The sequence below is a fragment of the Penicillium mononematosum genome, assembly GCF_028829835.1.
Source record: "Penicillium mononematosum strain IBT 11891 chromosome Unknown utg000001l:1.0-4488741.0:1.0-4491989.0, whole genome shotgun sequence".
Classification (NCBI taxonomy): Eukaryota; Fungi; Ascomycota; class Eurotiomycetes; order Eurotiales; family Aspergillaceae; genus Penicillium; species Penicillium mononematosum.
The window spans coordinates 712857-738150 of record NW_026643271.1 but is presented as its reverse complement, the minus strand read 5'-3'; the positions used below and the strand labels follow the sequence as shown (position 1 = coordinate 738150).

The window sequence follows — 25294 nt, the reverse complement described above, 5'->3', positions numbered from 1 at the left end:
AACTGAGCTAAGTGGAACAAATATCTGCTTCCCACCTGGGGAAATCCTGCATTTCAGCCAGCTCCCACGCTTTTGGTAATAACTAATTATTATTATTATTATTATTGTTTCCCCGATAGTCTCTTTGCAGGTGATCCTTCAAGACGCATACAACATAGAACTATCACAATATGATATATGCACAGCAAAACAATAATTTCACAGTAGCGTCACTGGTTGATTCGCGAGAATGTCACTCTGCAGGGTGTTTCAATCTGCTTTGCGACGCTGGCTTTTGTCCCCATGACCGTGTTTGAAGACAACTTTTGTGTCCGTACTCAAATGGTTAAAAGGCGCATATCACACACGGCCCTGATGAGTCCCTAGCAGCAAAAGTTCTCACGCCCTACACAGACATCCTGCTAGGCTGCAGCTGAACGCCCATCCTCTCTGCAATTATTGCATTACCTTTCTTTTACATAACCCTAACACCCTCATTCCGGTCGTACAAATGGCTATTGGAAATGAGACTCTGGCCTCCCAAGAAGAGGCTTTCCAGCTCCTCGACAGATTTTCCTGGTTTGCCAATGATCACCAGCGGCGCTGGTGGGAACATACTGGCCCCAAGTTGCTGAAACTTTTGTGCGATGCTCAATATCCACAGAAGGACCAGCTCACCTACCTGTATCTGATGCAGCAACGTCTTGTCCCATATCTTGGTGTCTTCCCGGTCCCCGGACAGAGCACACTCAGCGTTGGTGGAGCCAGGTTACCACCTATGGTGTCCCATTCGAGCTAAGCTGGAATCTTCTGCATAACATTGTAAGGATTGGCTTCGAACCAATTTCACACTTGGCAGAAGAGGGTGTCGACTCTTTCAACAAAATAGCGACAGATGAATGCATATCCCAACTTGCCTTTCTAGATAAAAACGTCGATTTGGCCCGGTTCCGCCACTTTCAACAGGAACTTGTTGCGACCCCAGATGAAGAAAGTCGGATACTCCAAGGCAAAGCCCCCTTACCGATGGCTGGGCGAGGCCAATATGCCCTGGCCGTCGAACTTTGGAAGAGCGGCATCAATGCCAAGGCATACTTCTTTCCGCACATGAAGTCGCTGGCGACAGGAATCGCACCGGGGAAGCTATACCTTGACTCAATTGAGAAGCTTGGTCTCCCGGGATTGAAGGAACCAGTCCATCACCTCCGCGAATTCCTGGGCCTGAATGACGACGGAATTCCTGCCGATAAGGATGTTACTGTCGTACTTCTCGGTTGCGACCTGTGCGTCCCCGACCAGAGTCGGATGAAATTCTACGTGACCGACCTGATGGTTACATGGGATCGTGTGGCGGACATGTGGACTCTTCGCGGGAGTCGTCTGGAAGATCCTCAATGTGGCAATGGTCTGACCCTACTTAGAAAGCTATGGGACCTCCTCATGATCCCTGAAGGCCATCGTGGAAACGTCTGGCCGGACCTGGCCTTTGGCACACCCCCGAGCCCGGACTACCGAGCCGTCATGATGGCGAACTGGACGCTATCTCCCACCAAGAAATTCCCGGACCCCCAGATTTACTTCCTGACCTTTGGCATGAATGATGCTGTGGTGATGGACGCGCTCATTACGTTCTACGAAATGGTTGGCTGGACGGACCTCGCCAGAACGTATAGGGACAAAGTGACATCGTACTAGTAAGTTGATACCGTCGCATATGGCAATGAACAGGAGAACGCTCATACAGTTGACAGCCCCGAACTTGACCTCACGAAGACCAATTATGTGCACTCAGGGATTTCGTTCTCATATCGCAATTCCAAGCCCTACGTGAGTGTTTATTATTCGCCTTTCTGATGGAGAACTGAAAGTGGTCTCGCGAATTTGTGCACCATATCACTTTTGAAGGTGGATAGTCACGGTACGGGTGTGCAAATATATGTGCTAGTCAGATGTTGACCAATATTTTCTATACTATTTCCCCTATCAGCGTTGGTACCAAATATCAAACTGAGAGTAGGTTCAAGATCATGAAGAGATTCAGACAAAAACTTCGATATGATGACGTTAGTGACCTATAAAGTATAATAAACTAGAACATCAAAGGGTAGATATAGAAAACCGGCCTATCACAAATAAAGTCTTCTTCGCCCTTTCGTACTATACCACTTAACTAAGAAAGTACGAGAAATTGATAGCACTCTACCGGCGGCCTACACTAGGAATCTATATAAATTAGGAACCAAGCTGCTGCATCCGAAATGATGCATTGCACCCTCTATGTGAAGAACTAGTTGGTTGAAAACCAACTTGAACTTCACTTTGGATATATAGGCTCTTGAGTCCCTACAAAATAAATACGCGATCAATGGAAGTTTGATGTGTCGCAACCGATCGGGCCAATATATGTACCTCGGCAATGCCGATCAACAGCTTTCCCCGCACCTTGTTGCGATCATATATCGTCATTTTGCCGAGTTTCATTCAGTATTTTATGTTCCTCCTCACCCCCAATTTACATAGCAACGACGCTTTTGCACCATGCCTGTCGCTACCCTCCACCTCCTTACCCTTACCAAGTCCACAGATGCGCAATCATTCCTCCAGCAACTCAGGCAATCGCCCAGCACTCGAGTCATCGTCGCCTCGCGTCCACGCCATGTCGTAATCCATCCAAATATATTAGACAATCACCCTCTCGCCTCGAACTCATGGGACTTGCTAGTGCTCCTCCAAACCACCCAGCCAAACGAACAAGACCCAATCCCAAACGCCTTACGCCGGTTAATCACGAACGAATACATAATAACCACCGGAATTCCCTCGAAACTCCTCTCCGACTATCAGGCCAGAGACTACCGACTCAAGAACGATGCCTCATCCATACCCCTCACAGGTTCTCTAGACAAGGTCGTCCGCGAGGGCAGCAAAGAGGGATCGCAGAACCTGGAAGTCTCGCCCGAGCTCCTGAGATTCATGGATGAACTTTGGAAGATACATAAGGGACCCGTGACCATGCTAAACCTACTACATTTCCACCATCCTGATGGAAAGAAGAACTACTACCAGTACGGCCAGGCCTTCATTCCTGTCGCAGGGAAACGCGGCGGCAGTGCCAAGTTGGTGGGCAATGTGGTACCGCCAACGTCGGAGAAGAGTGATTCGCGGGGGTCGCAGAATCGGTCGCAGCAGGATTGGTGGAATGAGATTTCTATCGTGCATTATCCTTCCATTCGACATTTTTGTGATATGCTTGCTGGGGAGGATTATCAGGCTATCAACGAGAGGTATCGGTTGTCGGTAAGTGCATTAAATGCTCTTCTCACCTTCATTTCGATTGAGTTCGTAGAGTGGAGTAATGACTACTTAGGCACTTCGTGATACGTTCTTGTTATGTTCAACAGAGTTTGACGTTGAGGACCTGGCAAGCTCCAAGATGTGATATTTCAGGTGGATTGATTAGATCTCGAAGGACAGGAACTGGTATCTAGGGAGGGAAGAAAAAGGCACACTATACATGTGGTAGAGCTAGAGCAGGAATGGAGGCTTGCCCGTTGGTTAATATTTGAGCCAATGTATACTGCACCCGAAGTATAAAGATATATTATTTCTATGTGGATGGCCTAGCAACCGGGTAAGACATAATGGCATAGGGGGAGAGGAATCAATATATCCCTAAATACTAAGACTAATTTTTATCAGAATTAGGATGGATCTGAGGTGGTCCGGGACTATACAAGCTTCCCACAACCTTGAAACGGTGAAAATTCAAACTCATGCTGAGATTGGTCTCGTGACTTGGAAAATGCCCACCCCTTCCTAACCACAGCTCAATCGTCTCTTCTCCTGCTCTATCCCAAGATCCCTCCGGTATCGCGATGTCTGTTGAACACATTTCTTTGCCGTTATCCAGCATGGATGTCAAACCTTCCCCAGAATTCCCCCCTCTCAGTTTAAATGAATATCCTCGAATTCCAACCCGGACGTCAAAAGAAATCTTGGAAAAGTTGCGCGCCTTTTACGAGAACGGGAATATCTTTGCATTCCAGGGGATGTTGCAATCACAGCTCTCAAGCAATAGGTCGACAAGTTTCGATATATGTGACCTCTATGAGATCATGATTGAAGCTATCGAACGCGATGAGATACAGTTTGTCAAAGAACTTTTCCGTCACCACTTACCTATGGATCAGCTTTACGCGTTGCGTGCAACAGAGATGAAGGCCAAGAATACACTCCAGGTTTTCCTTGACAATGGATGGGACATAAATCAACCGATTAGTGAGCTTAAGCCCCCCAGTTCTCGGGTGATTCCCAAACTTTGAGGATCTCGGAATTTCTCAAACGTCCCAGCTCATTGATTTTGTTTACCTCTTCCAGTTATGCCATTGAAGATGAAGACATGACCGCGTGGCTTCTTCATCGTGGAGCAGATCCGAATCAACGGTGTGCGATTGACCTCACTCCACTCTCATATGCAGCTGAACGCGCCCCGATATCTACGATCAAGCTTATGCTAAGCTGCGGCGGCGACGTTCAGAAAGGGCAGCTTCTTCATCATGCAATTGATCGAGAGTCGGATGTTACCAAGGTTCTACAACTCCTCATCGAGAGAGGCGCCAACATCAACACAATCATGTACCAGGACGATTATTCTTCTTGGAGACTGTTCTATTTTATGGGCCTAGGCACAGCCCTACACAAAGCAGCTGAGCTTGGAAAAGCGGATGTGGTCCGATATTTGATCAGTAAAGGGGCGGACCCGAGAATTACAGATGCCGATGGGCGTATTGCCGAGGAGTGTGCTGAAAATTTGGGAAACAGGGAAGTGATAGCGGCCTTTCAGAGAGGACAGTAACCCATCATTTCTTGAAATTTAGCCACTGTGCCATATTATATTTTGCTAGAAGAGCATTTCATATGCCTACTATATGCGTATTTTATTGGCTATAGAGGTTGATAGAAATTAATGGTGTAGAAATTGACACCGTAGAGATTGAGATATGAAAGGTTATATATAGGCAAGTGGCCTTCCACAAATGAAGTCTTTTTCGCCCTTTCCTACCACCTACTAAATGAAAATGGAGAAGATATCTATAAGACTAGAGATCTAAAAAGACTACCTAAGAAGTCTACTGAAAAAGACGGCTGAAAGAAACATGGAAAAAGACGTAGAATTAACATATACTACCTAGCAGATAACTTTGTTCCACATGTTCACCCTACCATCCTTATATAACAGCCATCATAGCACTATCAAACAGCATTCTTAGTCTCTTGGACCTCCACATGTGCCGTGGCCGTTTTCTTCTCGTCGTCTTCATCGAGCTGTTTGTGAACGGCTGCGGCAACCTCATTGGCCTTCTCATTGTCCTCGAACACTGTTTACGTTAGCTCTGTCTCTTGCAGTAGAGTAGGACGAACACTCACAGAACGACAGCTCCTCAAGAGTGCGGCCCGCAGTTTCGGGGAAGAAGAAGTAGATAAACACCAGCTCGAATAGCAGCCAGCAGCAGTATACCAGGAGCCACTTCCAGGCGATGCGCGCCAAACCGACGGGGTTCACGTACGTGGCGAAGAAGGATGCACCGCGGCCATAGAACTGGAACCAGGAGAGACCGCGTGAGCGGCCCATGTAAGGGAACAGCTCGACCAGATACGCTTTTTCATATTAGTACATACACATGCGATGAAACGGAAGGGACACCCACTGTAGGTTAGGGCATTATAGCCGAGGTTGTAGGCGGGCGAATAGGCGAAAATGAAGAAGATGGTCGCAATGGCTGCAGATTGAGCCTTTGTGGTCATGAAGCGCTCCATGGAGATGGTCCATGCGATGTACACACACAGCAGGCAGCTTGCGCAGGTCAGGTACATCGGCCGGCGCTTGAAGCGCGGGGCCGTCAGCGCCAGTGCAGTGCCACAGACGAGACCCCAGCAGGCGATGCCGATGTTGATCTTGGACTTGATTACGCCGTCGGTGATTCCGACCATGTTCAGGAGGTCGCTGAGATAGTACCTATTACATGGATCAGCGGAGGCGATAGACATATATAGGGCAGATGCCACGGGCGGATGCTTACGAAATGAGCGTGTTGCCGGACCATTGCGTGAAGAGACCCAGGAAAGCGGAGATAAACAGTCGACGGCGCATACCGGCCGTGCGGAACATGTCCCACCTGTTTTGTTTTGACTCTTCGAGCTCCATCTTGATGGTGCGCTCGATCTGCGCCAGTTCGGCCTTGACAATGATAGAGCTGCGGTCACCCTCCGCGTGGTACTTGGTAAGGATTTCGAAGGCGTCATCGTAGCGGTCTTTGCTGATCAGGTATCGGGGACTTTCGGGGAGGAACCTGGGTGTGTGTTAGTGGGACTCAGGATAGCGGCGGGGAGCGTCCTACATCACCGTCGCGATCTGGACCATGGCGGGCGCAATCTGAAGCAGAGATGGGATCCGCCATGCCCAGTCGGACGCTATGGTCACCGTTCCCAGGCCCACGGCTGCCGCAGTGATCTGGCCGATGAAGTAGGAGGAGTTAAACAGCGAGGTGAGAATCGGCCGTTCCTTGGGGTAACCTAGCTCTCCCAGCAAAGACGACCCTGCGACGATGCAGAAGGGGATTCCGAATCCTAGAATGATACGCGCGACTATGTACATGGCCACTGGGAACCATCAGAGATGTCACGGAAAGGATAAGGAAAGGAGGGAATACCTCCATTGGAGAACCCCTGAATGAGCGCCCCGACCAAGCTCACGCATGAACCGAACATGATCGTCCATCGTCGTCCGACTCGCTGGTTGACGTATGGGACAAAGGGTAGGGAGAGAATAGCTCCTAAGGAATATGCAGCACCCAGAAAGCCCTTGAGGTTCTCTTCAATCGCGTACTTGGGGCGTCCATCCACGATCTCCCCGGTTGCATGACCAAAATCTATATCGCACCGTTAGTCTCCTGCAGAGCCCATCCTGAATCAAGAAGACATACACTTGTTCCAAGTATACACAATCTGGACCGTGTTGATAATCTGCGAGTCGAATCCCGACGTGATCTCGATACCCATACATGCCGGAAACAAGATGAAATAGAGTCGTCTCAGATTCGGCTTCTTGTACCAAGGTGTACGGTCATCGGTCAGCAGGTTAGCCAGCACAGGCTCGGCAAGATTCTCCTCGCGCTGTTTTCCTACTACGACCATGTTGAAAGGCTGATGTTCGGATGCTCACTGCAGTGCTGATCTGTAGATCCATGAAGACTCGCCGGGACTGAGTAATGATTATATATCCTGCCCGTTCAACGCTCTTTAGCCAGCGTGACACCTCTGGCCCGGCACCTTGGCCCAGTCCCAAACAGCCATGGTCTGTCTGACCCATCAATTTGTGCACAGACGAGCTGGATGACTTGATTCTATCGTATCGATGAAGAAAATCCGGGTACGATCCCCGCTGGTGGAAATATAGTTTCATCCCCCCACGGGGTAGCTGGAGGCGTGCGGGGTAAGCGAGCTTATGGATGTGGTAGCTCGACGCCAATTCCACAAGAGTCTTGGCAGTTCATATTAGCCTAAAGAAGGCTGCAAGGACTTCGCGGAGTCTCCCCGAGAGCCTCGGGCCAAGAGTGGGACGACGTTCGCCGTTCCCTTGTGGAGACGCGTTGCGGATAGATACTGGAAGAGAAACGGGGCTGTAGCAGCTCTCCTGTATGGGGTAATTTGGCTGAGCCATAAGGTATTTTGCCATTAAGAACTTGGTGATTCAGCCACTACCCAGTGCTGATGTCCTCCATACATGTAATATCAATTGGGTCATCTCGGAATACAATACTCACAGGCCATGAGACGCCCTCAACAGCGATCTCTAGGGTAGTTCTTCAATCAACTCGTTCAATTGGTTCAGTACTGGTATGTACATAGGTCCTTCGATCCGTTACCAAAAACAATTTACGTCTTGTCTTTTGTTCTACAATTCCAAATTTCCATGCATCAACCACTCCAGCAGCACACTTAACTCCTTGATCCCGCCGCCCTCCTCGCCCCAGATTTTCAACCGCTCAATCACTACCCGCACACAGTCCGCCCAGTCAGAAGGAATGGTCACATATCCAGCCGAGGGGCGCTGCGTCAGCTTTGCGCGAAATCCCGCAATCAGACAAAGCGCATGGTTGAACCGGACTCGACAAGCTCCCCATGACCCCGGATGCCGGAAGAATGGCACCTCAGTCTGGATGCGATAAACTGCCAAATGTAGTGCCTCGCTCGCTTTGACCCCATACAGCGCCGCCATCCCTGGGTCGAGTGGTACATGTATGCACAGGTATAGATACGCGCGGCAGAGCAGTTCGCGCACCTCGACGTATCGCTCACGGCTTAGCTTCATCAGCTCACCCTCCTTCGGTCCGGGGGCGGATTCCAGAGGCATGTTGAACCGGAGTGTATGTGGGAGACAGTCTACCCACTGCTGGAGTTGGCCTTCCAGCTGAGTCAGAGTTTCCGCCAGAGTCTTGATGGTCGGCGGGTCGATATCTGGGGAGAGCACACGGACCGCATTGCGGGCCCGGTTGAGAAGCCTGCGCAAGAAGATCTCGGCCAGATAATAGTAGGAAGATGCTGCTTCGAGGTCTGTGGACGAGGGATTGGAAAACACCCACCCAGCGGTGTCGTTAGATGGTTGTCTCGTGGGGAAGCTCGGGAGAGAATATGGAAAGTCGGAGAGGCTGAGGTCACAGGGCGGGAGATCCATCAGTTCATATCGAACCTCGCTATTTGTTGTCAGCCAATTGTGGGAGGATGTGAGGTCTGTGGTGTACGTTATACCATTCAGACTTTAAGCATGTCCAGTAGAGCTGCTGCTCCAGACCTGGGGGAGTTAGACATATCCGCAATAGAGAGATTAAATCACGCACTCTCTTCCTGCGCACTTCTAATCGTCTTTCCCTCGCGGTGCTTCAAACGATACGTTTGCCATAGCATGGATGCTGTGCGGAACATTTTCCAGCCTGGAATCGGCTCGATGTTATACTGATACCAAATTCTACGCGGGAGTTAGACTTTAGTATTTCGAAGCAGTTGAGAGGAAGGAGCTCACCCGAATAAACAGAGACACTGCACTCCCAGTAATGTATCGTCGAGATACGCAGTGGAGATGCGCTTACGCGCCATGGAGAGGAAGGTCAACGATTCTTTCATTCGGTGCTCCGGAACCGATATCGTCACATAAGTGACTGGTGGGCTGAATGACGGTTCATTGTACGAGACCTCGCGCGTTTCGTCGTCCGGATAATTCCCCCAGATGGCCGCAAGTGCAAAGACAAGTAGCACCAAGCACGAGGAGGCGGACCAATCAATGCCATTTTCCAGCACTCGAGCGATATAAAAGTCCAGCTGGTCCGGGTCAACGATCGGGTTCTTGGTCCAGATCTTGGTCATGAAAATCTCGCGCAGTTCGAGGAGCCTTTGGGGATCTAAGCTTGGTAGAGCTGTAACCGCCCATTAGTATCGGATTCTGGGATATGATGCGTCCAGAAGGCCATACCCGTTTGAAAGCGATCTGGCTTCTCGGAATACGCTGTCATTGGAAAAGTCGACACCGATTTCTCTTTCGGAAAAATAGGCCAGCTGAGAATCATGTCCGACCCGGTAATCGGCGTCTTGAGCGCATCATTGCGGGAGATTGACTCGGGATCTACTTCATCCACTGGAGATGGTGACGCCTGTTGCGAAAAAAAGGAGGCCCCCGGTTCAAAGAGAGGCTCTCGGACAGAAGCCGCTCTTGACGTTCTACTGCGTCTAGGATTCTTGCGCCCCATGTATCTAGTCTTTAGGTAGAATTGGTCGTCATTAGATGTCTCGGCTAATGGAAAAGCTCTATGGGAACCGACACTGAGATTGCATCCGTCTCCGGATACTCGCAAGCTACACCCCGCTGGACACATTTGGCACACACTGGCCGTGCCGAATCGCACCGAGTCTTGCTGAGACGACAGGCATCGCACGCGGTGAGTACCCGAGTATTCCTGCGAGGTCGCGCAGTCGACGAAGGGTCCATTTTTCCTGGTGGGGCTTCGTGCAGTCGGACACGGGGTACTCAGAGAAACATATTCCTAAAAGGCCAAGAAAAAAACGATGGTGATTGGTGATGGGCTCGGCGAACGATGGCTGAATCATCCCTCCAATCAAGGCAAGATGGCCTCATTTAGCCGAGAAATTCACCCGAACCATCCAAACAAGGCCGAAGGAATTACTTAGAGTCCCCGCCAATACGAGGTGCGATCCACTTGGAATTTCCCCCGGGCTACCACTTCCTGGCTAGAGGTCCCAATCAACACTTCATACGTCCCCTGCTCACTTTTCCACATGTCCTCGATCTCGTCCCAGAAGCTGGTCGCATATCGGTCCAGCTGGATGTTAATCGTTTTTTCTTCCCCGGGCTGCAGGAATACTTTTTCGAAACCGTGTAGTTCCTTGCTTGGGCGCGGGGTTGAGGATTCGGAGCGGAGATGTACAGTTGGAGAACCTGGGCGCCCGCCAGTTTTCCCGTGTTTTTGATTTGTACGGTAGCGACCGTAGGAACGTCCATGGTGAAGATCTCCGGGGCGACGGTAGCATTCGGTGAAACATTGAAGGTCGTGTATGACAGGCCATGACTAGAATTCGGTTAGATGAGATACGGTTAGATGAGCCTAAGAGACGAAGGAACCAACTCACCCAAATGGAAAGAGCACCTCTCGTCCGGTCTTCTCATAAAACCGATAACCCCCGTAGATGTCCTCCCCGTACAGCACTCGGCCACCTACACTGGCGTAGTTCAGGTAGGCCGGGTTGTGTTTCACATCCACCGGCCAGGACAAGGGCAGCTTTGCGCATGGATTGACCTCTCCGAAGAGGACATCGGCAATTCCATGACCGGTCTCGTTACCTCCGTACCAGCCCTGCACAATGCACCGGGCCTGATCGGCCCACGGCATGGTAACTGGTGTACCGGACTGATTGACGATGACGGTCTTGTCTGCGGCGGCTTTCAACACCTTCGAGATCAACTGGTCGACTCCCGGTGGCAGATCCATATGCGTGCGATCGAACCCTTCAGATTCCCAGTCCTTATTGAGCCCGGTGCAAAGAATGGTGTAGTCGGCCTCTGTGGCGGCTTGCACGGCATTCTCGATCATCTCATCCCGGTTCATCCTTAGACAGGCCCCCAGACTTGCGGCGCCGCCACCGAAATTCACCATCCCCACCGTTTTCATTGTGGTAGTATTGGCAGAGCCGAACTCGATCCGGATTTTGTATGTAGTGCCAGCAAGTAATTCCTTCGATCCCAGCACCTCAACTGTGCCTTTGCCGAAGAAAGCCGTCCCGCGTGTCTGGCTCGTAGTGTTATCGATCACGAGCTCGTCGTCAATGTAGAGGTTTGCGGTACCAAAGACACTCAGGCCAAAGTCCCAAAGCCCGGAGGTGTCGGGCATGAAGTCACCAACCAGTGTGGCCCAGAAGAGCGCTCGGTTGAGACCGGGAGCATAGTAGTCCATGAACTGGAAAGCCGTCGTCGATACAGGCTCAGTGCTGATTAAATGTCGTTCCTTGCCCATCGGCTCGTTGTAGAATTGAATGATAGCATTGCTCAAGAGACGGTCTATCACGGGCAGCATCTTATGGGCGTATGCACCCACTTTATAGAGCACCTCGGCGTTGGGAAGTGCTTCCCTACAGGCGTCGTATAACGAGACAGAGTAATATGGCTCAAGTGACGCGCTGCCACCACCCGATATTGCGGGAGTCTTCATGTGAGATCCGATTAGGGCGATCTTTTTGATCTCCCTTGGAAGGGGCAGGATGCCTTCGTTCTTGAGGAGGACGATGCTGTTCGCACAGAGTTTGCGATTCAACGCTCTATCCTCTTGGAAATCCCGTCCTCGCTCCACTTCGGACACTTGGACCTGACTCGCTTGCTTCACGAATTCCAACACCTTTCGCGCTCGTGCATCGATAGTTGATTGCTTGATCAGTCGAGCCTGCACGGCGGAGTCGATAAACTTTCCCCGGTATCTGGACACCCCCGGCATTTCAAGGTCAAGGCCCGCATTCATGGAGTCGATGGTTGTGTAGGTCCCGTACCAGTCGCTCATAACCAGGGGATTCCACATCCACTCCTCGCGGATCAGATTGAGCATGCGCTCATCTTCCACCACATGCTTCCCGTTGATCTTATTATACGAGGTCATGAGCGCACCGGGCTTTGCATCTCTTGCCACAATCTGGAAGGGTCGTAGGTAGATCTCGCGCAAGGCTCGCTGGGTGACGAGGACGTCCACCGCCCGTCGTTCATGTTCCTGGTCGTTGCCCACGAAATGCTTCACCGTGGAAATGACCCCTTTGCTTTCGCATCCGAGGATGATGGATTTGGCCAGAATGCCGGAGAGATGCGGATCTTCCGCAAACGACTCGAACCCACGGCCACCGAGGGGAGCGCGCTGCATGTTGATTGTCGGGCCCAGCCAACAATGCGCCCCTTTCGCAATACACTCGTCACCCAACAGCTCCCCCGCTTGGTATATCAGATCTCGGTCCCAGGTGGCGCCCAGAGCTGTGCCGCAGGGTAAACATGCGGCGGGGATGCCGGCAAAGAATTTCGTGCCCGGATACCATTGGGACCGTCGGTTGCGCGAATCGAAGGGACGTCGAATTCGGGGATAGGATGTGTGTGCCAGAAGTCAATTCCTGCTTTTGTTAGCGGATGACGTTCCCAAATATCATCGCCTCTGTCTTACCTGATAAAAGAGCGATCTTGTCCTGCTCGCTGATGTTTGCTAGAACATGCTCTACATCGAATGTTTGCGGCATAATGAATACTTAAAAGCAACAACGGCAATGAAGAAAGAAATCTATGCCTGTAACCTCTATACAGAGCGAACAGAAGCAGACCATGCAGCGACTACATATAAGTACCTGTGCATCCCACCGCTTCGATCTTTTTACGTCGAACTCATGCTTCAATGGACCTCTGGACACTATTTCTCCGAGCCCCCGACATGCCGAGATACCCAGCGACGCGCTGACGGCGGAGACTCCCCGGCTTGGTGGGGACCTGGGAGGACCCCCGCATCTCCCCAATAGCCCTGTCCGTGCGTTCAATCAGGACGTTTCCACGTTGATCATGTCGCCAGCAGGATTCTTCTCCTTATCTGAGCTACACACTGTCGAAGGGCAGACGGACGGCCCGCTCTTCCTCCAGAATCCTCATTTCGGGAGTGATATCTCCTCCCGTTTCCACTATTCCCATCTCACCAACCCGTCGACCTACAATTGTCGCCTCTTGTCTCGAACAAGCATTTTCTCTTTCAACTCAGCCCCAAAATCGCCAATCAGAGGACAAGGACTTTTTGGCCGCATCGCCACGACGGTTGGCACATTTGTCTTTCTAGTTAACGTTTCCGTTCTGAGGCTACCCTCGTGGCGGGCGACTTCTACTAGCGCCAAAGCAATTTAAAAAATAAAAAAGCCCTAGGGAGCACATCAGAGCATATACGAGGTAGAAGTGTTATCATTGTTGCTATATTATATCTAATAAATCATATAAAGGTCCAGTCACGGTTTAGCTGATCCGGAAAGCGAAGGGCACGTCCAACCGCTCGGAAGGGGTGATAACACTTTCAAGGCAGAGATGTGATAAAAACCCAAGGTCAACAATGCTATTGTCTGGAGCAACAATTGATCTAAGCGCCTTCGATAGAGAGCCTCTTCGATACGCAATTGGAGGCCCGGAAATGGGCATCACTTCGTGTCGGTCTGATCGGGTTCCGTTGCTCGAAAGTTTCATGCGCAGGCTCTTCATCTTGGATGGTTCCACCAACTCTAGGAATTCCAGCAAGTCAAATGCCACGATTTCGTCCAATTCGCCGCTTTTCCTCTCGGGCGCCTGGTCATCATCCGCCGGTTCGTTTGGTTTGTCGGACGAGGCAAATATTCTCACGACAAACAGCACGTCGCGATCAACATCGTACTGCAAGAACTCCTCAAGACATCCATTTTCTGCGTCAGTTATAGAACGAGCCAAGAGGTAATGCTCGACGACGCAATATAGAAACATCAACCACACAGAAACGGTAGCTTGGGTGGCTGGTATTGGCTCTGCTCTGTCAATCGCGTGGATTGGCTCCATGGTCACCATCTCTCGAGGGGTCCGTCCTTCACGTAGGAGCTCCCGTACAAATTCCACGCTTGTAACTTTCATAGCAGCAGCAGCAAGGAGTAAATTCGGACCCGAGATTGAGTTCTGGTGTTTCAAGAGGCTCATCAGATCAGGCGAGAGAAACTGCTCTAGACCGCGCTGAACAACCTCGCATAGATAATCGGGGGAATGATTCGATGATTTTAATGTGAGCCATTGACGACCAATGCGTTCAAATTTCCGCCCAAAGATGTGACCTTCAGGCTCTGGGATCTCGTTTCCGGGGAGAACTTTTCTTCTTGATACTACCGTTTGGGTATGATGCTGAACAATGCGGTTGGCCTCCTCGAGGAAACGTGACGGCACGTTGTATCCGCAATGTGCATGAGCAGCACACATCACACTAAAAAGCGTATCGAGAGCCATTCTTAAAGGGCCGTCTTTTTCCCAATGTGCCGGTTGCATATCCTCTCTTGTGAATAGCGCAAATTTGAATTCTGCCAGTAACAATCGAAATATCCCGGAGTAGACATCAAAGTCAGGTATACGGGCTCGCATTTGCGCTTCCCGGGTATTCACAATGTAGTCGCGGGCACTGCGGTGGAGAAACTGCACTCGATAGGTGAAATAATCATGTCCGCGTATTTCACGGCTGCCAGTTGTGGACATCTCTAGCAGGCCACGAGAAAGGCGATCCAACACACACGGGACGCGATCAATTCGCTCATTGATCTCACTCACTGTACAGGGTCTCATCGGTACTTCGTAAGGAAACCCCGGATCCTCGAGGTCCTCGAGCCATGAGTATGCTATCGCATTCAGTATGATTGGCTGCGACCGGCAGAAATGGGGAGTCGTCAAGAGGAATAATCGGTCCGAGAGCAGCTGATCGTCCGGATCTATAGAGCTAAGGATCCCATCGAATAGCTCATCCAGTCCTTTGGGCATCAAGCGAAGCTTTCTTTTCAAGTCTTTCTCGCTGCCCTGATATCCTATACTCTTCAAGAGAGAGCGCACAACCAGACGCGCCCAGAGAAATACTCCATCCGAGGCATTCACAATCTCAATGACCAAGTCTTCATATGAGTCCTTGATGCGGTGAAAGTTGGGGTCCTTTTCAAACCTGGCCACACTAAACTTGAAAATATCCTCTCGGGTGAGCTCGTGGATACTAATTTGACGATTCAAGTCATTCGCGAAGGACTGAACAAAAGGAATATGAGGGCGACTGCTGACACAAAATTTGATATTCTTTGCTTGTGCTGTCCAAGACAGAAGATCTCGAGAAAGCCTCCAGTGATCGACCTCATCACCCTCAAACTCGTCCAGTCCGTCAATGAAAAAACAGAAATTACTTTCCGAAGAGCTTGCTTCCTTGATCAGGCTAGTGAATGCATCCCTAACTTCATCAAAGCGAATTGGGGCCACGTCGAAATTTGAAGTTGCCCAGAACTTGGGGAAAAGACGGGGAATCAAACTGGGCATTTGCCTGCACGTTTCAAATAGCAGACTTCGATATAGGCCCTCGAGAGACATCTGTGTCTCATCTCCCGAATTCCAGAAAAAGAATTGGGCAAAGATCAAGGGCCGACCCCCAGCCCAGCTTTCTAATCCCTTCTTGACCCGAGACGACTTGGAAAGAAACTTCATCAAAGTAGATTTCCCAGAACCTGCCTTGCCCGATATATGGAAGATGTGGCGGCCAGAGTCGAGCCAGGCGAGAAACTTCTCTCGAGCCCACTTTCGCAGGGACTCCTGCTTTTTCTTCTCTTCCTCATACCGCCACCTCTTCCCCACCCCTCGCCATACCTTTCTTCGGGCTCGAGAGAAGGGTCTCTCCAATCATCTACTGATTCGGACTTTTCGTCGACCATTCATTCGAAAGTCCCACTCTCAGCATTTTCAATGCTGTCCTCGCGACTGTACATGGATGTAAATGCCAGATGCTTTAGGATCTTGTTTTCTCGAGAGATCGAAGTCGTCACAGTCTGGAATTCGAACAAAGAAGTGCCCAATTTTGCCAGAGGTCCCTGTTTTGACCCATATGATTTATCCTGTCCTGGAGCCGACCGAAGGGAATCCACCAGAGTCGAAATAGTCTGGTATAGCTCATCTAGCTGGGATATCGTCTGATTTTGAAGAGCTTTACCCTCACTTCGAAGGGCCTCCAGTTGGCGATTGACTAAAGAGTTCTGCTCATCGGTTTTCTCACCATGTTTATCTCAGTATCCCCGCGCCCTTGACCATTCCATCTAAAAGCCTACCTGAACATGACTTGTAATCGGATCAAAATCTGAGATTGATACCCATTCAGTCGTCGCTCAATCGAATCAATCTCCTTCTCCTTCCGCATATTATGCCACTTCACCCTTAGGCCCTCCCATTTCGATTTCTTATCTCCCACTTTCAAACGTCCGAGGATTTGATAGAGCTCTCCGGACAAGGAATGGCAGTTGGTAGCCAAGGCGCAGAGCTGCTTTTCGTTTTCGGTCCGGGCGGGGATGTCCGTGACCAAGTTCTGCGTGACAGCATTCAAACCTTCCACCAAAACACTCAGACGTTCGTTATCCGGGGTCATGCCATTCGGAGTAGAAAGGACATTATTTACTCCGGAAATGATTTTATAAGAAAAGTCAATGAATGTAAGAATGTTCCCGGCAAGGCTGATGGCCGTGAGGGGGTCCATAGCGCCGTCCCGACCCTAGTGCACGGGGCAGGGGAACAATATACTTTTAACGAGAGGAAAATTATCGAAAAATATAAGATTATTTGTAGGCCAGGCAGAAGGCCTTGCCCTAATGGGTGTTGGTGCGATTAAGCCCTCATGCGGGTGACGTTGCCCCTCAATTTCAGCCGCTCCATCGGATGTGCTTGCCTCAGCCTCACTAGCGGCCGACCCCGCCCCTCCTCTTATCAACCACGGCATCCATTCGTGAGACTAGGGTTCGATATCATTTTTGTCTCGTAGTTCCTATAAACTAATAATAGCGTACTTAGTCTCTAAAAGCTAACCATTTGATATTTTATTATAATAGTGTAAAGGATAAAGATCCTTTCAACTGTGAAACGGGGTTAGCTGATATGGGTGCGTCAGATATACGGTGTGGCCGAAGCGAGCGGGGTTCGTTATATGATCGGCCCTATTTCGTGGCCCTACTATCTATTCTATAATCCTAGAGGCCCCTAGAACCCCCCCTAAATTCTGACAAGAATTAGTCTTAGCATATAGAGACAATACATTGATCCCTCCCAGAGCCATTGTATCTTACCCGGTTGACAGGCCATACACCTACAGACTGTATATCTTTACACCGTTTTAAGGTGCTACCCTATTATAGAGGATAACGAACCCTAGATATAACGCGAAAGATATTACTTAGGTTCGTCTCTTAGTCCGAATTCAATTACTAAAATATTATTTAACGATATAGGGGCATTCTAAACTTAAAAGCAAATCGATCTAGGAGCTGAATCTTCCTTTATACAGCCTCGATACCACACCCAAGGTACCACGTCCGCGCTCAACTTCGCACTCCGTCTTTACTCTTCTTCGAGTAGGGTCTCTTGGCAATCTTTCACTCTTCCAACAACCACCATTCGTCTACGCAGACGCCCTCTTCGTCGCCTTGGTTCGCAACTTCATCATCAAGAACACCAAGGCGTAGAACACTACAGCGAACAATACAACCAGCCCCGCATCCCTCCAGCCGTAGTACTCTTCGTTCAAGTTGAGTGTTCTCAAGTAGTCTTGTCCAGTAGTGTATCGGCACACCTCGCAGTTCTCCGTAGCGCCTGGGTTCAGAAGGTTCGTGCCACGTCCCATGCCCTGCTGATATGTGGAGAGATAGTCGCCACAAGTCTCGTTCGCAGGAGGATCGAAGATCGCAAGCTCGCCCCGCTCGCAAGTGATATCGATGGAGAAGGTGGTGAAGGTGAGGAAGGCGCCGAAGAGGTAGTTGAAGGGATCGAGGTAGTAGAGCCTAAAATGTGATGTTAGCATTGATCTCGTGGGTGTTGATTGTCGTACGAGGCTTACCAGTATCTCCAGAACGCCGTGATCTGTGCGTAAGGAACGAAGACACCGCAGAATGATACGAGGGTGGTGATTACCAGCGGGTTGACGAGAGATGCAAAGGTTGCATTGGGAGCGTACGCGGCGATCGATTGTCCAATACCGGTATACAAAAACTCGTAAAACAGCTAGACGGTTTGTTAGTTTGGAGCGAGGAGCCAACCAAAGAAGAGAGAACTTACTGCGACGAAGAATGTGCTGCCTGCCCACTTGGTATCATTTGGCAATCCAGCAGTCCAGTACCAACACACAAAGTACAACGTACCGCAGACGACCAGGTAGGGCAGCTCAGAAACAATCAAGCCAGTGACGAATGGCACCCAGTGGTAGGTCTTACTCTTCTTCTCGCGCGTCTCATACACGTTGCGACGATCGATGAAGATAGGCTGAAGCTGGGAGATGAGACCGGGGGCGACAAATAGGAAACTGAAGACCGTGAAGAGGCGTTGCTGGAGATCGCTGACGCTGTTACCAATCGACCAGAACGAAAAGCCGTTGTAAAGAGATAGAAGTATATGCAAGATGAACTTGTTATTGATATACTCGGTGTTGCGGAACAAGGAGATGTTCATGCGGTGCGTGACAAGCTTTACCTGCTCCCACATAGGTGCTGCAAATTGATGGCCATCGTCGACAGTTCCAGGCGGTTTGGCGGAAGCATCGGCGACAAGAGTGTCAAGCTCTTGAGTGATCTTCTTGTGTTCTGGCGAGTTAAGCCAGACTTGGTTCCAGTCCTTACCCTTAGAAAGACCTCCTGATACGACTTCAATCATGTGCTCAGCAGGGTTGGCCTCTCGGGGGCACGGTGCGCCATGATCAGCGAAGTATTTCTTGACGGTCCTTGCATCATGGCCGATATCGCCAAAGTATACGGTCTTGCCACCCTTCGCCAGTAGGAGGAGGGTGTCGAATCGGGCAAAGAGGTCGGCCGATGGCTGATGAATCGTGACGAGGACAGCCTGTCCGACTTCCGCGAGTTTGCGCAAGAAGCGTACCGTGTTGTTTGCAGCTTGGCCATCGAGACCAGAAGTAGGTTCGTCGAGGAAGATCAAAATACTGGGCTTAGCTACAAGCTCAACACCAATTGTGAGACCTGATAAGTTGTTAGTGTCTGTCTCAACTCTGTTCGACAGATTCAGACTTACGCTTGCGCTGTTCAACAGAAAGACCGGCACCAGGTCGACCGATGAGGGTGTGCTCGAGATCTTCCAACTGTAGAAGCTTGACGATCGCGTCCACATAGCGGAGCTTCTCCTCGCGGGGAGTTTCACGATTCTGACGAAGAAGAGCAGAGAATTCCAACGCCTCGCGCACCGTGGACAATGACTCGTGGACATCCATCTGTTCGACGTAGCCAGCAGATCGTTGGAAGGACACAGGGAGTGGGCGACCATCGACTAGAACGGAGCCATGAATGGTACCGTCAGTCTTGCGTTGAGCTAGAACGTCGAGCAGTGTAGTCTTTCCGGCCTGAGTAAAAATGTTAGCATATATCCATCTGTCAATCGCATTGCTAGTGCACTTACACCTGAAGATCCCATAAGAGCACCGAGCGTACCGGGCTTGACAAATCCTTGAACGTTGTCGAGAAGAAGACGATCGCCATGCGGCGTCTTGACGGTGTAAGTCAGGTTCTTCCAGGTAAAGACCGATGTATTGTTGACGAGTTGGTTGTCGATGGTTGCGTCAGACTTCTCAAAATCGGAGCTGGAGTTCTCGGATCGCTTCTCGACAACCTGGGATTCCTCATCCGCAAACTCGGCCTTAGGTACCTTCTTCTGCTTCTCACGGGGAATGAGGAGGCCGCGACCACCTTCGCCCATCTGCTTCCACCTGGAAGTGAAGAAGACGGTCATTGCCACGAAGAAAATGTACCAGGCGCAGAGAATGCCAAAGTTGCGCCAAAGGTTGCTGTGGCTCAAGGACATAGAAGCCAGGTATTGGTCACCAGTAACGCTGGTTGCTCCAGGAGGCGCACCACGGACGCCGGTACATGCTTGTCCGCCCCCTGTTTCGGGGCTGTATCCTTCGCCATTTGGAACCAGGAATGGGCCCACACAAGGAATCACCTGGTCGTGGAACTCGTTCGCGAGCAATGCTTCGAACGCGTAGGCCATGGGGTCGATCCAGAAGAACCACACGAACCAAGGGTGCATGTCGGGCTTGGGAATCATGTATCCTGCATATGTGAAGGCAGCGACGATGGTGAATCCAGAAGCTTTAGTTGCTGCGTCGAAATTCGGGAAAGCGGCACCGATGAACCTGAACAGCTGTGTCATAGCCAGGGCCGAGATCAAGTTGATGAGCCAGAAGATGAAGAAAGCCTGGGCGGTGTACTGGAATCCAGTCATGAAGTACAGCACAATTCCAAAGTGCGAGATTTGGAAGAGCATGATCGGGATGTCGGTAATAACCTGGGCGAAGACAAAGGCAGATGGATGGTGGAGAGCGAAGTCTCGGTGTTTGGCTAAGACGGGTCGGCCAACGAATGAATCCGTAACCTCGGCGAGAGCGATGAAGGTAGGGTATAGTAGAGAGAAAGAAGAGTGAGCCTCCCTTGATAAACAAGCCCGCCGTGTTATCCGGAGCATTATAGAACAGTGAGCCACCGATCAACGCCTGAACGACAGTTGTGGCTTGCTTGATGAACAGCGTTTGCTTGTCGCCCCAGATGATCTGAAATTGGCGTATAGTAGCAGTCTGCACCTGATGGAAATATCCTGCGGACTCCGCGGCTTTCTTTGGGAGGTTCTTATGCTTGTCTTGAGTCTCCTGTTCTTTGAAGTCCGCCGTATTCTGCTGAGCTTCGGGGCTATTGGGGTAGTCGAGCTCGGCCATCATCCTTGGTTTGATAGGCGAATTGTTATAAGCAGCGAGCAGCTCATCTGTTGATCGAGGAAACCGGTCCTTAAAGCCTGGGGCAATTGTGCGTACGGCAGCCACCGATACGCTTGTGAGAAAATCCGACTTATTAGCTGCAGGGTCGCATAGGAAGCCAAGATCCTCCATATATGGCACAGCTTCATCTCGAGGTCCGTAAAAGATCTGCTTGCCGTTGTCGAGAACCAGAATCTTGTCGAACTGCTCGTAGATGCCATTACCAGCTTGGTACAGACTGGCAATTGTAGTGAGACCAAGAATATCTGTCATGGCGCGTATGGCTTTCGTCCAATCTAGCGCAGTGCTCGCGTCGAGACCACGAGTGGAGTTATCCCAGGAGAAGACGCTGCCTCTAGTCGCAAGGCATTCGAGAATGGACACTCGCTTACGCTCGCCACCCGAAACACCACGAATGAACTCATCTCCGACCTTGGTATCCATTGTGTGTGTGATACCGAGAGACTTCAAGAGAAATTCTTTGTATATTTGGGCGTACTCCTCCTCGTTCTTGATATCCGGTGGCAGGTGGAAGGGCACCTTCAAACGTGTGGCGAAGTCGATGGTGTCACCAACTGAAAGAGCTGGGAAGAAGATCTCCTCTTCTGTGTTCATGATGATCTGACCACGATATTGTTTGGCTTCTTGACTGGTCATGGAACCGAACGAGACGTCGCCAGTAACCTCTGCAAAGCCATTTCTGTGGTTTGATAGAACGTTAAGCAGTGTTGTGCACCCGGCTCCTGGATTTCCAAGAACAAGCAACATCTCACCGGGTTTGACGGATCCAGAAGAGTTGTCAATAATAGTCTTCAGGGGTGGGCTCTTACTGCCCTTCCCGAATGGGTTGAATTGAGAGAGAACATTTTCGTTGTAAAGCGCATCACTGCTGATGCCCTTTACTGTGAGGTTCCGCCATGTCACACCCAGCTTCTTCGATTTCCCACCATTGGTCTCGTTACGTTGTCGTATTTGTAGTATATCTGGAGTGATGGGCCATTGTGAGATGTCGCGGGGGTCTGGCTTTTGGCCGGATTCGTCGTCTGACTGCTCCGTGCTGGAGTTGACGATAGGGTCCGCCATTGGAGAGGGAGATCGTCCGGAGGGCTTTCCGAGCGAACTCGTCTGGTACATCGCTTTCTCGGGGTCGCGATTGATCTCCATGTTGTAGTTCTTCGGATTGGCTAATCTGCCAGACTTTAACAGCAGAAGAACTTCGACGGGAAAAAATGTTGGAGATCAGACGACTGGAGTTGCAGGTGGTAGAGTAGCAACATCACGCACAAGATATAAGAACAATAAAGTAATGAGATATATGACCATAACTTAACTTCCGATTAATAATCCGACTCAAGGCCCGGAGCCCAAAGAAGCCCTCTGTCTCATCCCTTGTCAATGTGTTGAACGAAGAGCATGGCACATTTTTTGACGGATGGGGTGATTATTGAACATCTCGTATATTAAGATTTTCCTAACAGTCAGTTCAACCGTCTTCGTTGAATCATCAGGCATGTCCGCTCGGAGTGATTAATATTGATTAATATACATTCCTAGCTCTAGTTAAGTTAACTAACTGACTAACTCATTACGGACTAGATGCAATGACTAGCCAGGCTTGATTGCTGGAGCCCCTGCCCCATTTGGGCGGATCTAACCTTATAATGCCTAGTCCCGTGGATCGACAGTTGATCGGACTAATCAATCACATTCGAGCTACGATGATCGAACGACTAAAAATCAATTCAGTGCGTTAATGAAGATCGACTAAACCCACTTATCCTCAATGGTCATACTCATCTTTCTTCCATGGGAATTTCTTTGTCTGATCTCAAGTTAAGCTATTAACTAAACTGTCGGCTTGATTATCAATTTGCCACCGCCACTAACTACCACTCCCTGGCATTAGACCTTTGCATCGAAATTTTTAGATATATTTTCGGGTGGCGCAGCATTAACTTTGATGTCATCAGTTAAATAAAACCTTATCTTTTTGGTCCCCGGCTGCGTCTCCACTACTCATAACGTTCTGACTTTGCATGGCAGGTTTGAGTGAGTGTGGGTTGCTGTAGTCAGCCCCAATGACAGTTAAGCCTTCAGGGAAACAATGTCGGGAAAGAATGGTGACTACAAATGGAGAGCAGCATAATTGGACGGTGGGGCCCAAGATTTCCGCCTGGGCCAATCCCATGCCACCGTAGTAGAAACCCCCACTTTTCTCCACAGCTCTCCCTCTGGTATGATGAATAAACAGGTAAAGACTAATTAATTTTCGACCCAACACCTGACTATTGGTTCGCGGTGGGAGCTTGAGGTTATCCCATCGAACATTACTTCTAATCACAGCGTAAAGATACTTAATTACGGGTGACGAGAGGCATAAGTAGAACAGACGCCGTGCACCCAGTATCATTTACTTCCCTGTGCAGTCTATATTTTCTGGTCACTCTGTACTATTCCTAATCTTTTACCCTGTTTATCACTGTCACGCCAGAGCGAGCACCTCTTAACTTCCCCCGACTCCATCACCACTCCATAGCCATAACGACTCCTACCAGTCCCAAGGATGTTTAAGCATATTTTGCCAAATATCAGGGCGACAAGTATGTTGAGGGCTGGGCCTCCCTCTAGGACAAAGGTGATAATCTGCCCTAGGATTGTGGCTTCCCGAACCCCGCGCTAGAAGACACCCTGGTCTAGCGAGCTAGCACTATTAGCGGGCCTATCGCCTAGGACGGTAAGAGGCGGAAGGCCCTAGTGCCGGGCTATGGACGTGGAGTCGACGTGCTCTTATTCGCAAGCTTTAGGTATAATACCTATGGCCTAGAGTGTAGCGCCGCGGCTATCAAAGCGTGTAAGAAGGAGGAGAAGGAGAACTATAGCCGGTACCGCGTGATGACGGGTTGGTTTACTCATCGGGGTTGGGGCGTCGGGACTGTTGATTAATCAAAAAAATAGGTGGGTCGCCACGGTTGGCCCGAACTACGCCCAAAGTTTAAGGTTTTGAAATGGGCTGGAGTCGGAGATAACAGGCTCTCATGCTCCGTCCGGACGTCATTAACTCTTCATCAAGACCGAGCGCGCCGCAATGAGGAATATAAATCGAATCATCGACCTCAGCTTACTCCATAATTCTCCTTCTCCAAAGCTCCGAAATACCTTCATCCGCAGCGTACAGCGTACAGCGTATAGCTCTCGCAATATGTCTTCATTCACCCAGCCGATACCAGTAGTTGCCTGCGGCAAAATACCCGCGATGGGGAAATCAATCTCCCAGCACCTGCTGCCTGAATATGAAGGTTCTTAATATACCTTCCTGAAATGAACAAAGTAAGGTGCTAATGCTCCTTAGTCATCCACTTCATGCTGTCATATGAGGCTGCAGAGGCTGAGCTCCCGTATCTGCTTGCAGGTCGCGAGCCTCAGTCTCAAAGCCCTAATGAGATCGGAACCCACGATTACAGCCGGCCTCCTCGCGCGGTAATCTTCGGTCGCGGCTATGGGCCTCAGCAGGTTGAAGAGCTTAAGAAGAAATTCGCGGGTATTGCTAAAGAACCTGTTGCTTGGGTGAGGGGAACCCAGCGGATTTGCCTACCGGGGCCGCCGGGCCTGACTATGCTCAGATCATCACGGCGGATATGAAGAAGGTGCTTGAAAAATGGAGGGACGGGGGAGAAAAAGATGAGGAGATTTTGGTGTACTAGTTGCTTTGTGTGTTTCGCCTATTTAATTAGTTTGATTGATATATGCTATTTGCACTAGGATATATATGTTAGTATGGATATATTAGAAGGGCCGTAGCGAGTCTATATAAGGTAATAAAGCTATAACGACGAATTGAACTAAAGATATATCTTATTTTGGAGCTATGTGTAGATGCTAAGGGCCGAGGCGTTTTAGGTTCAACTAGTAATCCAATCATATCGCGCTCTATATCACTTAAGGAGGTCAGTATAGGCGTCACGCTACCTCGAGTGATTCTCACCCGCTTCTCACCCAGCTTCTCACCTAGTCTATAGCGCACTCACCCTTATCACCCGCGGTCGCGCGACCGTAAAGCGGCGCTCACCCATTTCTCACCCAGGCCACACCCACCCAACTATTGGCCGCATATAAGCCACACGCCGGTGAGTTAGTGATAGAGATGCGATACAGAGAGAGAATCGATGGAGAAAACACTGTGTGGATTGACTGTCTCGCACGAGGAGAGG

At 50.1% G+C, this 25294-nt stretch overlaps 10 protein-coding genes across 10 annotated transcripts; 4 read left to right on the top strand and 6 right to left on the bottom strand.

The window, feature by feature from the left end:
* Positions 1-490: 490 nt before the first annotated feature.
* Positions 491-1674, top strand: ftmPT2 (12-alpha,13-alpha-dihydroxyfumitremorgin C prenyltransferase ftmH; the record flags this gene model as incomplete). The annotated part of the gene is made up of 2 exons (XM_057287047.1): positions 491-747; positions 807-1674. 2 exons carry the CDS (start codon positions 491-493, stop codon positions 1672-1674), a joined length of 1125 nt encoding a protein of 374 aa, XP_057153130.1.
* Positions 1675-2517: 843 nt separating this feature from the next.
* Positions 2518-3418, top strand: N7519_000267 (uncharacterized protein; the record flags this gene model as incomplete). The annotated part of the gene is made up of 2 exons (XM_057287046.1): positions 2518-3276; positions 3347-3418. 2 exons carry the CDS (start codon positions 2518-2520, stop codon positions 3416-3418), a joined length of 831 nt encoding a protein of 276 aa, XP_057153129.1.
* A 472-nt stretch (positions 3419-3890) lies between these two features.
* N7519_000266 (ankyrin repeat domain-containing protein) lies at positions 3891-4774 on the top strand (the record flags this gene model as incomplete). The annotated part of the gene is given in 2 exon segments (XM_057287045.1): positions 3891-4257; positions 4269-4774. Coding segments are annotated over 2 exon segments (873 nt in total), but the record flags the coding sequence as incomplete, so codon positions are not given.
* A 458-nt stretch (positions 4775-5232) lies between these two features.
* Positions 5233-7173, bottom strand: N7519_000265 (uncharacterized protein; the record flags this gene model as incomplete). Its single annotated transcript, XM_057287044.1, has 7 exons — positions 5233-5357; positions 5407-5637; positions 5688-5995; positions 6060-6329; positions 6378-6639; positions 6690-6908; positions 6963-7173. 7 exons carry the CDS (start codon positions 7171-7173, stop codon positions 5233-5235), a joined length of 1626 nt encoding a protein of 541 aa, XP_057153127.1.
* A 760-nt stretch (positions 7174-7933) lies between these two features.
* On the bottom strand, positions 7934-9779 carry N7519_000264 (fungal specific transcription factor domain-containing protein; the record flags this gene model as incomplete). Its single annotated transcript, XM_057287043.1, has 5 exons — positions 7934-8732; positions 8788-8830; positions 8877-9004; positions 9059-9449; positions 9506-9779. The coding sequence occupies 5 exons, from the start codon at positions 9777-9779 to the stop codon at positions 7934-7936; spliced, it is 1635 nt and encodes a 544-aa protein (XP_057153126.1).
* Positions 9780-10214: 435 nt separating this feature from the next.
* Positions 10215-12810, bottom strand: N7519_000263 (beta-glucosidase; the record flags this gene model as incomplete). Its single annotated transcript, XM_057287042.1, has 5 exons — positions 10215-10350; positions 10413-10616; positions 10678-12553; positions 12613-12687; positions 12738-12810. 5 exons carry the CDS (start codon positions 12808-12810, stop codon positions 10215-10217), a joined length of 2364 nt encoding a protein of 787 aa, XP_057153125.1.
* Positions 12811-13561: 751 nt separating this feature from the next.
* N7519_000262 (uncharacterized protein) lies at positions 13562-15622 on the bottom strand (the record flags this gene model as incomplete). The annotated part of the gene is made up of 1 exon (XM_057287041.1): positions 13562-15622. The coding sequence occupies one exon, from the start codon at positions 15620-15622 to the stop codon at positions 13562-13564; it is 2061 nt and encodes a 686-aa protein (XP_057153124.1).
* A 775-nt stretch (positions 15623-16397) lies between these two features.
* N7519_000261 (uncharacterized protein) lies at positions 16398-16823 on the bottom strand (the record flags this gene model as incomplete). Its single annotated transcript, XM_057287040.1, has 1 exon — positions 16398-16823. The coding sequence occupies one exon, from the start codon at positions 16821-16823 to the stop codon at positions 16398-16400; it is 426 nt and encodes a 141-aa protein (XP_057153123.1).
* Positions 16824-17738: 915 nt separating this feature from the next.
* N7519_000260 (pleiotropic drug resistance family ABC transporter) lies at positions 17739-22250 on the bottom strand (the record flags this gene model as incomplete). Its single annotated transcript, XM_057287039.1, has 6 exons — positions 17739-18117; positions 18174-18337; positions 18392-19302; positions 19355-19679; positions 19736-20676; positions 20711-22250. The coding sequence occupies 6 exons, from the start codon at positions 22248-22250 to the stop codon at positions 17739-17741; spliced, it is 4260 nt and encodes a 1419-aa protein (XP_057153122.1).
* Positions 22251-24339: 2089 nt separating this feature from the next.
* Positions 24340-24725, top strand: N7519_000259 (uncharacterized protein; the record flags this gene model as incomplete). Its single annotated transcript, XM_057287038.1, has 2 exons — positions 24340-24382; positions 24436-24725. The coding sequence occupies 2 exons, from the start codon at positions 24340-24342 to the stop codon at positions 24723-24725; spliced, it is 333 nt and encodes a 110-aa protein (XP_057153121.1).
* Positions 24726-25294: the final 569 nt, after the last annotated feature.